General features: G+C 31.2%; 1 protein-coding gene across 1 annotated transcript in view; it reads left to right on the plus strand.

Annotated features, from left to right (window-relative positions):
* The window catches only part of FucT6 (alpha-(1,6)-fucosyltransferase 8), a 21,591-nt gene continuing 8,015 nt past the window's right edge, over window positions 1–13,576 (plus strand). Inside the window, exons 1-10 of the mRNA XM_074135928.1 lie at window positions 1–353; window positions 487–698; window positions 1,583–1,689; window positions 3,798–3,981; window positions 4,165–4,330; window positions 7,161–7,344; window positions 8,090–8,333; window positions 10,282–10,461; window positions 10,613–10,763; window positions 12,314–12,420. Coding sequence (XP_073992029.1) covers window positions 348–353; window positions 487–698; window positions 1,583–1,689; window positions 3,798–3,981; window positions 4,165–4,330; window positions 7,161–7,344; window positions 8,090–8,333; window positions 10,282–10,461; window positions 10,613–10,763; window positions 12,314–12,420 — 1,541 coding nt within the window. The 5' untranslated portion in view covers window positions 1–347. The remainder of the gene's footprint in view (window positions 354–486; window positions 699–1,582; window positions 1,690–3,797; window positions 3,982–4,164; window positions 4,331–7,160; window positions 7,345–8,089; window positions 8,334–10,281; window positions 10,462–10,612; window positions 10,764–12,313; window positions 12,421–13,576) is intronic.

Below are 13,576 nucleotides of genomic sequence, written 5' to 3' on the forward strand. Positions count from 1 at the left end.
TTTTTGCTTTAATGTTGTCTGGAACCTTTAGTGGGTTACTATTGCTTGTTTACTTTGGCCGTTTGGCAGATGACAACAGTGAAGGTTTTACTTTTATGTTTTATCAGTCAGTATGTTGTCAAGAGAGTCGCTGTGATTGTAAAATGTAGACTTGCCGTATAATGCTAATGGCAGGTAGTATTTGATGAATGAACTAATGTAGTAAATAATCATAATGTATTATAAGAATGTAGGTAAAGAAAGTAATTATAGCGTGAGTTCATTGGACTTTCTCTGACACAAAAGTTTTAAGTAGTAAGAAGATATATTAAATTAAGCTGTAACTGATATGTCAGTATAACAACGAAATGAAGGTAACTTAATTTATTCTCTTTAATTATTTTCTATTATTTGGTAACTTTATTTTGGGTATGTGTATGTCATTTGTTTTTCTTATTGATTGAAAATTAAATCATAATCATTAATGTATGCTATTTCTGTTTTAAGATGGTCAAATTAATGAGGCAAATACCTTGGGGTATTACAATGATTTTGCTCCTACTAGTGTGGCTTATATTCATTGTGATTGCTTTGAGCTTTGTGAGGCATGAACCTGATCAACAAACAAATCAACGAATATCACAAGCTTTACGTGACCTTCAGTATCTTCATCAGCAGCGGGAAGAAATTACTAAGTTTTTATCTGATTATAGTTCTGGGTATGTTATTTTAATTAGATGTAAATAAAACATGTACAGGATTTTTTTGTTTATATTTTTTATTGGCTTTGAAGGTAAATGAAACCTTGGATCGGCACTTGTATTTAGTTAGGAACAGTAATGTTCGGTACATCCACATTGAATAACATATCCTTTTCCAGAATCCTGATGTATCCGTATACAATTAGATTTTTCGAGTTGATCTTTTTATTTAAAGAAAGTGTTGTGATTGAGAGGAAATGTTCCGCTGTTTTTTAGTTACAGTCACTTTCCGAATTCAATGGGTATACTGATCTTAGTAATAAGTAGTTAATAATTATTTGGTGGCATTGCAAATTTAATTTTTTAAATTTTAATGCAATAATAGTGAGGGAATCGAAAGTACATGTTCAATTAGTTATTATTCATTGGGGTCCACCTAGTTTGTATTCTTGTCCATTTTAACTCATCCAAAATTATCTGGGAATAGATGTCCGTGAATTCTAGAATCAGGAAAAACTTTGCAGAAGGTTAAAAAAAATAAAGGTTTATGTAAAAATCATTTAACAATGGCGATAAACAATACCAATCAATTCAGCAATTCGTGTATTATTGGATATAAACTGTCAATCCACAATTTGAACATCTGGAAGTTCGGGAAAAGTCGGTCGTTTATCTATAATCTTTGCGTTCTGATTATTTGCAAATAGTGAAGTTACAATACTCACGTCTGTACTTAAAAAAAAAAAAAATAAATAAAAAAAGGTTGAATTCATTGTATTTGATAAGTAGACTCTGAATTTTAAAGCTATCAGTAAAACCAGAGTTTAGGCTGAAACAGCAATATATTGCAGAGAACTTTTCGTTTGGTTGTATTTCATTTAAATCGTATTTATTTATTTTAGGAGTGTATCTCTGAAGATTGAAGAAAAAGCTACTATTCTCAAAAACTTGCACGATCGGATGAAAAATAGTAATGTTTTTGGAAATGACTTTAATGATTTTACTACAGGTAAAGTATTTCGTTTTAATATTGTTTACTATTTGGATTTTTCAAGGGTAAAAAGCTTTATAAATTTTATTTTGAGCTCATATTTTTTTAATGCTTCATATTTTGTTACATTTAGGAAGCTCATAAAAATTTCAGTCGCCAGTTCAAAAAAACTAGTTACCGTTAATTTCTTTTTTTTTTAAAAAAAAAAAAAAGAAAAGATATATTTTACTTTACAAAATAAAAAAAAACATGGAAAAACTGGAATAAATATTAATGAGATTAAAAATATTAAGTGGGAACCCCTAAAACCATTAAATTATAATACGTTGTTGCTATATTGGCATTTGACATTTAATACAGTGACATAATGATACAAATAAAAAAAATTGTGTTGCTATCTTTTTATTTTTTGGAATAATGAAACTTTTAAATGTTATCAGAAGAGACCTTGACCTTTTATTTTAAGGAAGTTTTCGTTAAATCTTTTTATTCTTTATTTTTTTTGTAAAATAACTCATTTTAAGATTTTTGCAGCCCTGTAATAATTGTTGACGTTATTTTAAAGTTTAGTGATAAATCTATATTTAATAAGATTTCTAACCGTAATGAGTCTTGTGTGTCCATATATTCCATTATCCAAACTGAAAATTCTGTTCTGCAATTATGAAAATTATGATTTATTAAATGCTAAATTCTAAATCTAGCAATCCCTAATCGAAGACTCCATTCCTTTTCTTACAGCTTTCAAGAAGCAGATTTCTTGGCAAAAAATAACATGAAATCTTGAATTGAATTCCGAACCTTACATTAGATTCTATAAGGGTTGGCTTGAAAGCCTATGCCACCACGACCTAGGGCTCTGTTCAGTGGCACTCGCTAGTTAGAGCATATCTTCCAGTTCTATCTGTTTAATTAGACTTGAGATTTTAATGTTTTTAACCTTACAGAGTGAGATCTTACTCTGTTGCATACCTAATCACCCTACTTCTGTTTTCTAGCTGTTTTGAGAGAAAATAAGTGTGATAAGTTTGGATCTATTATTATCATTATTTTTGTGAAGAGGGTGCTCTACTGTTTTCATTATAGTGTACGCTAGGGCTAAAATTGCACGTTGAAGGATATCCGTACAAAAATAAGAAGAGCGCAATTAGTAGTAGGTGTTTTTTTATCTCCTCTCTAATGATTTTCTCTGAATTTTGGGTACTAACTACGTGATTTAAGTGTATCTCTTTTATAAGAATTTTTTTTAGGAAAATTGAGTTTCGGAGTTCTAATATATAGTGCTACTAAAATTTGGGTTACATGGGAAGTAGACTGTGGTCAGCTTTTGCGGCAATGTAAGATAATGTTTAGCTATAATATCCATACAAGTTTGAATTTTAATTTATTCGAGGACCTTAAGGTCTAGAGAGCTGTAAAGGTCTGCTAGTAAAAGACAATCTTAGGACAACCTGGTGAACTTCGTGTGACGGACAGTGCACTAATTATTTCTGAGAGCTAATTCTCTTTTGTTTTCAATAAAGTAGGTATTTTTTCCAAGCAGGAATTGTATATTTTTGGGCAAGACAACTCTTTTCCCATACATTGATTTGCTGTCCCCACACTTCAGCGCTAAATGTCACTATTTATAGACAATTGTCAAATGTTGTAGCTAAGTAGCAAACATGGCAACCAAATTATTGTTCAATTCATTTTTTATTCATTCGGCCTCACTATCAAACATTCTTTCTTTTTCTTTTTCTTTTTTTATTTTATTTTAAAAAGTGAGTAATCCTGATCCTAAAGTATTTTCCTACAACCCTAGAGAGCTCCTTGGGCTCCACCACTTTTGAAGTATATTATTCTTAATCTTGCACCCTAACGTTCACATGCTGTGTTAATGGTGAAAACTTCGAAGTTAATCTCAATTAGTTTCTTTTACTGCTGAAAAATTACTGAGCATGCTTTGACAACAAAATAGTTCTACTGAAAACGACGTTCAATCATTATTTAATAAAAAGTTCATTAAAGGAGCCTCAAAAATTCTAAAAACGTTTTGTGAGATATATTTATTTTGAATTTGTGATTTTTCTTTTTTTTTTATTTATTTATTTGTTGTAATAAATTATTAATTCGGTTGTGATCAGGATCTAGAGAAAAGCCTCCACTGGAATACGAAAAACTTAGGAGACGCTTACAGTCGGGTATTGAAGAAATGTGGTTTTTTATTAGTTCTCAAGTCAAATTATTACAACGGAAAAGTGAGGGTAAATCTCCAATTATTGCTGAGCATTTGAAGACTATTTTAAATGAAGGAATTGAACATAAAAGGTAATTTTAATTTATCCAGTTATTTTTTCAAGTGATTTTTTTTTAATAATTAGGAATCTATATTTTAGACTAAGTTTAAATCTTTTTGAATTATTTAAAAAACTTATCTTTAAATCTAAATTTTATTTAAAATTTAAGTATTTTATCCTTATTTAAAATAGTTCTATTTTTATTTTTTCTCAGAGCTTTATTGAATGATGTATTCCAATTAGCTGAAGTTGATGGATACAGTGCTTGGCGATTAAAAGAAGCAGTTGAGTTGTCCGATTTAGTTCAAAGAAGGATAACTCATCTCCAAAATCCACCTGATTGCAATGAAGCTAAAAAACTTGTATGCAAATTAAACAAAGTAAGTAACTAAATTTCGTGATATAATGGTTAAAATAGTTTCATAATCATAAATTGCTTGAAGAAATATTTTTTTTTATATTGAAAGAGGCTCTAAAATTACTTTTCAATGGTAAATAATTCAAATATAAGTAAAGTATTTTTTAGAGGTACATAAAATACATTAAGACAGCTTTTATCTATCCTACTGTGGATAAAAAATTTCTTTAAAGAGGAGTTCAATCGGAGATTCCTTTCTCAATAATTGCCGTTGAATCTGATCACATTGTTCACAGTTCATCTATTCACACTAATTGGAGGTTGGTTTATAAAGTTAGTAGTACTTTAGATAGGTATACATTACTATTATTTATGCTGTAACTGCATCATCACGCCATGACTAACCCTTGTATTAAGAGTTTTGCCTTACCATATGGGAATAATAGAATGACTTCTATTATTTGTTCTATTTATTTTCTGAGACAATATACATACATATATATTCTGTCTAATAGTTTAATGTGACTACGTACATAATCTGTCTAAATGTTTTATGTGGCATTGTACGTGTATAATCTGTTTAAAAATTGTATGTGCAAAATAATTTTCATTTAAAAATAATAATAATAATTTACCGACTATCCTAGATGAAAACATTAATTAAAATTAGCATAAAAATAGTCTAATTAACAATAAGTTATGAACTCTAGTGTAGATAACATAAAAATAAGTGTCCGAACTGGATAAATTAATTTTTATAAATAATTATGTTAAAGACATTATATTTGGTACTTTGGAATTTTTTCCCTTCGTCCACGTATTATTTATTCACCAATGAAAATATGCAATTTCTTTTTTTAAACTTTGTGTGGACTTTACTGAATAAAACTAGTGGATAGAACAGTGAAATAAATGACTGCCCTCTTAAATAAAGGACGTATGGTCACCGTACCTATAACCTAGTTTCTGAATAAGGCCACCAAAGTAGTTCAAAACTTTATACTAGTTAAGTTTTTGTTGTTTTCTTCAGAAAGCAAGTTTTAAGAGTAATGCAAATTTGAATTTTTTTAAAGTCAATTTATTGTTTTAATATACGAAAATTAAATTCAAGATTTCGGTTTACCTAGTTACAACTGTGCTAGATACCATTAAACTAAGCAAATAGAGATTCTATTTGGAGGTTACCTGACTAAATTTACTATTAAAAGTTCCCCTTAACTTTTTCCTTTATTTTCCTCGAATTGCAAGCCCCACTAAAAGTTATTTATAACATAAAGTTACTTATAATTTGAAAATGTGGTTAGGTCCGCAGGCTGGATAATCAGATTAATATATCTCTGATGATAAATGAAAATCCGAAACCGGTCAGGGTTACAATAATATGCGAGCTGTGACAGATAAAATGGACGATATTTACTTTGTTCTTAAAGTCAATTCGTAAAGTCGAATGTATCCTATGTAAAAGTCTGTTGATAAACAAGAATGGTTTACACACTTCAGCAATCTTATCAGCGACTGGGGCAACTACTGTCCAAATGATCAGCTGTATGCATATTATGCATAAATCAGTGTTTACGTCTCCAATGGATGCAATGGATCCAGTAGATATACTGAATAGCCTAAAAAGAATATAGATGTTAAATTTCAAGATGAAAAGCTATAATTTTAGGGTTCTATTTCATTAATGACCGACTTTTGTAACGTGATAATTGTAAACAATCTCCTATTTGCCTCAATTTATCTCTATTGCTGTTACATTACATTTGATTGTCATAATTGTAATAAATAAATTTGTAATTATTTGATTGGGCTAATGTAAAGAATAGCGCCCGGAGGTGTGGCCTGTTTATTTTTGGTGCATGCGCAGTACAGCACAGTTACCGTTGACTTTTTAAACTACTTCACGCCAATGTTCAATATATGCTTTTTAAATTTCTCAACTTCCCGCTAATGTGCTGTATATAATTTTTTTGAATTTCTTAGCTATTTATGTTGAGCGCGCATGCGCAGTACACTTACTGCATAGTAACTGCTTCTTTTTCAACGTATTATCAGTTCCCGCTAGTGCCAGTGTGTAACTTTAGGTTCCTTTTTTTTGAAACTTCATAAAAGATGAGCGTTTTGAATTTACAGTTTTTCTTTAATTTAAAGCATGAATGTAGTCTGAGGGAGGATAAAGTGATGAAAGTTTTATCATTTTGAATAAGTGTTGGTTTAATTAGTAATAGATATGTAGGTCCGAAGTGTGGAAGTGAGATAAGTATGAAAAGGAGTCATTCTTCCATGGGCGATCAAATGAGAGCATTATTTAAGGGAGTGAATAAAGTGTAGAAACAGAAGGATAGGGATTGCATTGAATAAGGTAGGCTTCTTTTCTTTTGTTTTTCATGTGTCTGAATTACAAATTAGAGTTGCGTGTGGATTAGTGGGGCAGTGAGGGGGTGTGGGGGGCGAAGCCCCCCATAAAAATAAAAAAAATAGATCAGGGGGAGTGGGGGCAAAGCCCCCACAAAAAGGGGGTGTGGGGGGCACAGCCCCCCACGAAAAATGTTTAATAATCTTGAATCAATAATTCGAAGTGATTCTAATTCGCTGTTACCATATAACCCGCCAAATTTAAATGTAAATATAAAATAAAGAAATATTTTTATATTTACATTTGAATTTGGCGGGTTATATGGTAACAGCGAATTAGAATCACTTCGAATTAGGCCACACCTCCGGGCGCTATTCTTTACATTTACCATTTGGTAGATTGTCATAATTGTAATAAATAAATTTGTAATTACCAAATTTATTACCAAGCAATTAAAATAGGTTTGCAAATCATACTCGATATTTACGTTCTGCAGGGCTGTGGTTATGGATGTCAGCTACATCATGCTGTGTATTGTTTAATAGTCGCTTATGGAACACAGCGTACGTTAATTCTGCAAAGTAAAGGATGGAAATATAACAGAAAAGGTTGGGAACAGGTATTTAAACCTGTGAGTGAAACATGTACTACGGTTACTGAACCAGTTCACAAATGGCCAGGTTTTTATTTAATAATGTCTTCCTAGATTTTAAGCACACTAAATTTAAGTACTATTAATATATTTACGATGCTTACCCTCACTTTTGTGTGACTAAAAAATTAAAATGTTTTGTCAGACGTTTTTAAATGTTTTTGTGATGTCAAAAATGTTTGTTTTATGATTTTTACCGTTATTTTTTAAAAAATGTTGACGCATCATTAGGACTCTTATTACCTTAGTAGTGAAAAAAACATCAGTTAGTCGTCAAATATTTCAATACTTCCATTGCTACATTCTAAATTAAGTTCACAATTCATTTTATTTGCTTTTCCGCACTTTTTATCTCAAAAAGAATTTTGTAGATAACTGTTAACTCATTCTCATAGCACTTTTCCAAAATCAGTTTTCTCGGATTAATATGCCAAAATAAATTTAACGAGTTTAAATAAAGTCGTGTTAAAAAAAGAAAAGACAAAATTATTATTATTAGTTATATAACCCTTCGGTTAACAAATTTTTACCATACATGTCTTTTACTTGCCAATTGATAACAGTGAAATGGCGTAGAGGTTTAATTTTTTCTAATCTTTCAAATTTGAGTTGCTGATCGCACTTTGGTAATTCTAAAAAAAATAAAATAAATAAATAAAATAAAAATAAGCTTTTAGAACTTAAGTGACCTTCAATTTTGTGACTAAAAAACCGTACAAATTAGGTTTATCAATTTATTAAATTAAAATATTCTGATCTCTTATGAATTGCAGGTTCAGGAACATTTAATTCTCCTACAGTATTGCTTGGAATAGTGGATTCTGTAACTCCTAGACCTCCTTTTATACCTTTAGTAGTTCCTAAGGATTTAGCTGAACGTATTGAAAGACTTCATGGACAGCCATCGGTTTGGTGGGTGGGACAGTTTTTGAAGTACCTTTTACGACCTCAACCTGCTACAACTGACTTGCTCAAAGATGCTGCTAACAAATTTAAATTTCAGCGACCTATAGTAGGGTACGATATTTCAAATTAAATTATATGTATATTTATGAAATATATATACGAGTATACAATAATTATGTTGTACATAGTATATACAACAATTGTATGTATTTATACAAAAGCCTTTATGAAAATGTCCGTCATTGAAATCAGTACTCTTTATACAACAAACCCTACTACCGGACAGTTTTAATACGCTTTATGAGCTCTGTTCAATGCTACTAGCAATTATTACTTCGCTGTAGAGTGCATTAAACATTTAACGTTTATGAAGCAAATATATTGTCTTCTTTTCTCCTTTCTCTGATTATTAACTTACGACAGTGAACTGTAAAGAAAAATATGGATTTCTCTACAGTTTGGAGAAATCCTAATGTAGAGGATATTGGAAAAGTGGAAAAGTAGTTATTAACTGATGAAAAAAAAAATTCATTTTAAGGTAGGAAAAAATTAATTTTGAAAAAATATAAAAAGATTAAAATTAAATTAATTAATTAATTTAAAAAACAAAAACAAAAAAACAATAACAATAAAATGCAAACTTATTCTTCTCTTTTACGATAAAATGGAAAAAATTATTAACGCGTTATAATAGTGTCTAACCTACTTCTCATCCTCTCATATTTTCTAGACATCCTCTTATAAGAATTTCTATAAAATATTGAGCAATATTCTCCCATTCTTTCAGAGCTGCTTTTTCCAAGTAACCAAAGTTCTTGGAGCTGTAACACGTCGTTTTAGGAGATATAACATTATTTGTTGGATTTTAGTCTAATTTCCTGCAAGCTTGTTCTACCTCTAATCCTTATCTTGAAGAGATAGTTATTATTACTCTGTGCAGCCTCGCATTATCTTGCATTAAAGCCTTTTCCAAGAGCAAAAAGCATAACATGTTCTTGGAGAACGTCTTTCACATACGTTTCAGCATTTAAAACTCTTTTTCGAATGACAACGATGCCCCATAGAAATCTCTTCTAGAACTGTTCGAAATAACCTTTATATCATAAACATGGTATATCGTAATAATCAGTAAGTACCATAATGTGATGTACCATAATATAATCCACGAAGACAATGGCACAAGGACAGCTCGGGCCCACTCATCTAGAACTAACACACTCCCTTTAGAAACCAAGAAATGGGACAATATTGCTCTGGGGAAATCTTTCTCCTGGCCGTTTTCATTCCAGTTCGCCTATTGAAAGACAACAAACCAATTCTCACGACGTTAGAAAACAGTGCACCACTCCCAGTTTTCAACAGTCCAATTAAGGTGTTCTCTGGCAAAACTAAGCCTACCAGTTTAGTGCTTACACACGAGACAAAGCCTTCTTATTAAGGTAGAATTAGAAATTGTTTACTTCAGTACTTCACTTCGTTTTTTGAATAAATTCTAAAGCTCGGTATTGGTAGTTTGCCTTAATTTTAAGACTTTTTTTCATTAAAAAAAAACAAAAAAGGTTCATCCCTTTCTGTTATAGAACATTCTTGTCCAGGGTCTTTTTGTTTGTGAACCATCGCTTTAAATAGTGTCAGAACTCTTCCATAGTTTTGTGATTTGCTTCTCTAGCCGCTTGACTTTGACTGACGCCTCACTCTGTTGCGGGAGAAGTAATCTCTTACTCAGATTCTGAAAATGACGGATTTTTTTTATTTAAAATTTTTTTAAAAAAGTAGAGTTATCGATATGAAAACTCACTTTACAGGCATCCTAAACATCAATGACTTTTTCATCATCATCTTAATCATCTAGGAATCAATCATTTTTTTATGAGAAAGGGATAGCTCCTGAATCTTCGTTGGCAAAAAAAAAAAAACTTTTAGTTTTATTTTAATTATAACGTTTATTTAAAAATTTAAAAATTTTTAGTCCTTACCAAGAAACATAAGTATAAATATTGTTAATAATACAAACATCTTTATTAACTAGAATGTTGAAAGTTTTGTCTCATATATGCAGGGTACACATTCGGAGAACAGACAAAGTGGGCACCGAAGCAGCATTTCATTCATCAGATGAATATATGTTACATGTGGAAGATTATTACAAACAGTTAGCTTTCAATTCTACTAAACCCATAACTAAAAGAATATATCTCGCTTCAGATGATGACAAAGTTTTTTCTGAAATAAGATCTCGGTAAGTACTACAGTAAATTTTGAAATCAAATGCTTTATGGAAGAATTTAAAACTTATTTAATTTTTTTATTAAGTTTAGAATTAAAAAAAAAAAAAAAAATGAAAGAATTTTAAAGATATTCAAATTTGGTTTATTAATTTGTCTTTTTAGGTATCCAGACTATGAGGTTCTTGGAGATTCCAAAATTGCCAAATCTGCCGCACTATCTACAAGATATTCCGGAAATTCTCTGAATGGGATAGTCATGGACATTTACTTCCTCTCGCAAACAGATTATCTTGTCTGCACATTTTCTTCACAGGTTCTTCGTTTATTACAGTAGCACTTTTGATTATTGAGAATTGTATCAGTAAAAATTATTAAACTGTTGATTGGATTAATTTAGAAAATGGGGCGAGCCTGTACCACTCTTTAGTCAAATGAGTGGGGGCCTCTCCTTCTTTACTAAATTTAGGGTTTTATGTATCTCCTATAGTGTCAGAGGTCTCATAAAGGTAAACTAGCGATTGCAAAGCAGAAAATTAAATCCGACTCTTTCTCCACAGTGTGTGTGCTCATAGGTTGGACCACTCACTGTGTGATATCCAGGGAACATATTTTTTGTGTCTTGTCCTTCAAAAAAGTTCCAGATTAAGTTGGAAATATCACGGTTTGACTCAGTTCAAACTCACCGTCAGTAGAAGTAAAATCGCTGGGATCTCGCTAAGTATCGTAAGTATTACCTCTCTAGCCTAAAAGCTTCAAGGTATACCACCCTTCTTAGCCGCCAGTACTTCGCCACTGGATCCGAGTTAGTGTAATCGTAATCACCCAGTGCTAGTTGCAAAATAACTTCTTAAGAGGCCCTTTAAATTAGTTTCAAGTTTGGAAACCCAACTCCAAAATCTAGTTCCTGCTTCTCTTGGTGACATCATTACATTTTCGGAAATGAAGTGTACCGCCATTACAGTTGACGAGTATTCAAAGAGTACCCGTCTACTTGCCGCCTACCGATTATTGTGTTCGCTTTCAATTGTGAGAAGGTTTTTGAATAGCTTTTATTATAATATGAAAGCGTACCATAATTAACACGAATAATACAACATTTACTAAAAAAAGTTTGTTTAGAACTTTTATTTTTAAGCTGGTTGCCTCTCACTCATCAAGTTTACATAAAACATAAAATTAATGTAGTCGTCCATTTTTTTAGGCATGGCTTAGCCTCCAATTTCTAATTAGGTATCGAGGATGGGAGCCGAACCACTACTTTCTAACATTTTTTTCTAACTAATAAAAATGAGCTACTCCGAACTATGGTTCTCCCACTCACAAATCCATACTTCAATCATTACCCCAACATTTGCTCCTAATAAATATAAGACTGTATAGTATTTTTTGTTTTATTTTAAAAATTATCTGTGATACTTTTGGCTGGATGTTAATAGCGACATTCCGTCCAGTTATAAAGATGTGAATAGTATTTCTCAAAAATTCCATGGTATTGGGGGATAAATATTTTTTGGCGAAAGAAAATATATTTTCTCTAATTTAATATGAAAGAAGTTGCGCAATTACAGTGTACTGATTAAAAAATGATTTCTTTTTCTTGCTGCACAATAAATTTCGGATATCTGTTGAAAGTATTCCCTCATGCTATGTAGGATATATTATTGTGGTACATGTGAAAAATAATCCCTTTAACAGTAATTTCCTGTTTAAAAAAAAAAGTACAAAGGGCTCATTTCATTAGTTTTTAAATGTGAAAAATCGTTCTGTCAACAATGCTTCTGACAATGTTGCTATTAAAACCCAGCAATAGTTACAATACAAGAAGTAAGAATACAAAAAAAATAAGAACAAATTGTTTGGCAGGTTTGCCGGGTTGCGTACGAAATAATGCAATCTCTACATCACGATGCTTCTACCAGATTTAGATCTTTGGATGATATTTATTATTTTGGAGGACAAGGAGTCCATCAGTAAGCATTAAACATTTCTTCTCGCATGGCTAATTATTCATATTGTAAAATAATTATTGGTTATTGCTAACTTTTTCTCACATGATTATTAGTTAAATATTTACTAAAATGTTAGACATGACGTTGAGGGAAGTCACAAAAATACTAAAGGTTATTATTTTTCTTCCTGTAATACAATCAAGTACAAAGTGGGTGAGGCGATGAATGATGAAAAATCTGTGCTTTGAAGTAGTGGCTGATTATCATATAATTGATTCGTTCCCCAGATTAGTTTAAAAAACTTGCACATATAGTGCAGTAATATCTTACAAATCATGTTTTATCCAGTTTTCCAAACTGGACTTATTTTACAAGAAAGTAATCATCTTTTTAGGTTGATTTCAAGCCTAAGTGATTCCGAGATTCGCTTCTGGCTCTCTATTGCTTTATAATATTCTTCATGGATTTTACAATCAGTCTTAGCTTAACTGAAAATTATTTTATGTTCTTTATTTCAGTATTGACGATGTATGATTTTTACCTGTAGATATGGCAAAAACTTTGAAGTTGTTGAAGGATAGTCAAATAGTGCTATAGTCATTTTGAAACTAATAAAAAAATGTACTTATGACACTGGTTTTATCCGTCATAGCGCGTGTGTTTTTGTTTTTAATCCTCGAACGATTAAGGACTTACATTCGTCATCAAAAATTGATATATCAGTTTTTTGTAAGGACTTGACACCAACGAAGTCTCCTTGCTGAGTGTTCAAGTTAGCCCCTCATTCCTGTAACATTTATTTACCATAAGAGCTTCTTGTATGAGCACTAGCACGGTATCAGCAAAACCCTAACTGTTTTATTGCGAAAGCATTGGCGAGCCCTAGATCTAGCTAGGATCAGTCTTCTTAGGCTACAGATCAACTTGGGCGTCCGATTAGTAATCCTTCCCCCTCAGGTAGGTGATTTTCGACCTGGGTTTTTCTTTGTCAGTAACTTTAACTACAATTTAGCAATATCAACCGAAGTACTAAGGGCGCATTGGACAAAAATATTGAATTTATTTCAGTATTTCGAGTGTTTAATTAACTTTGTGTTCATAAGAGCCCATTTAAATGTACATTGTTAAATAACATTGCATCAGTCTTCTTGATATTTTTTTTCGTATGTCTCTCTTT

Source organism: Rhodnius prolixus, unplaced genomic scaffold (assembly GCF_049639745.1).
Source record: "Rhodnius prolixus isolate KJV_2025 unplaced genomic scaffold, Rpr scaffold_1, whole genome shotgun sequence".
In the NCBI taxonomy this organism is placed as follows: domain Eukaryota; kingdom Metazoa; phylum Arthropoda; class Insecta; order Hemiptera; family Reduviidae; genus Rhodnius; species Rhodnius prolixus.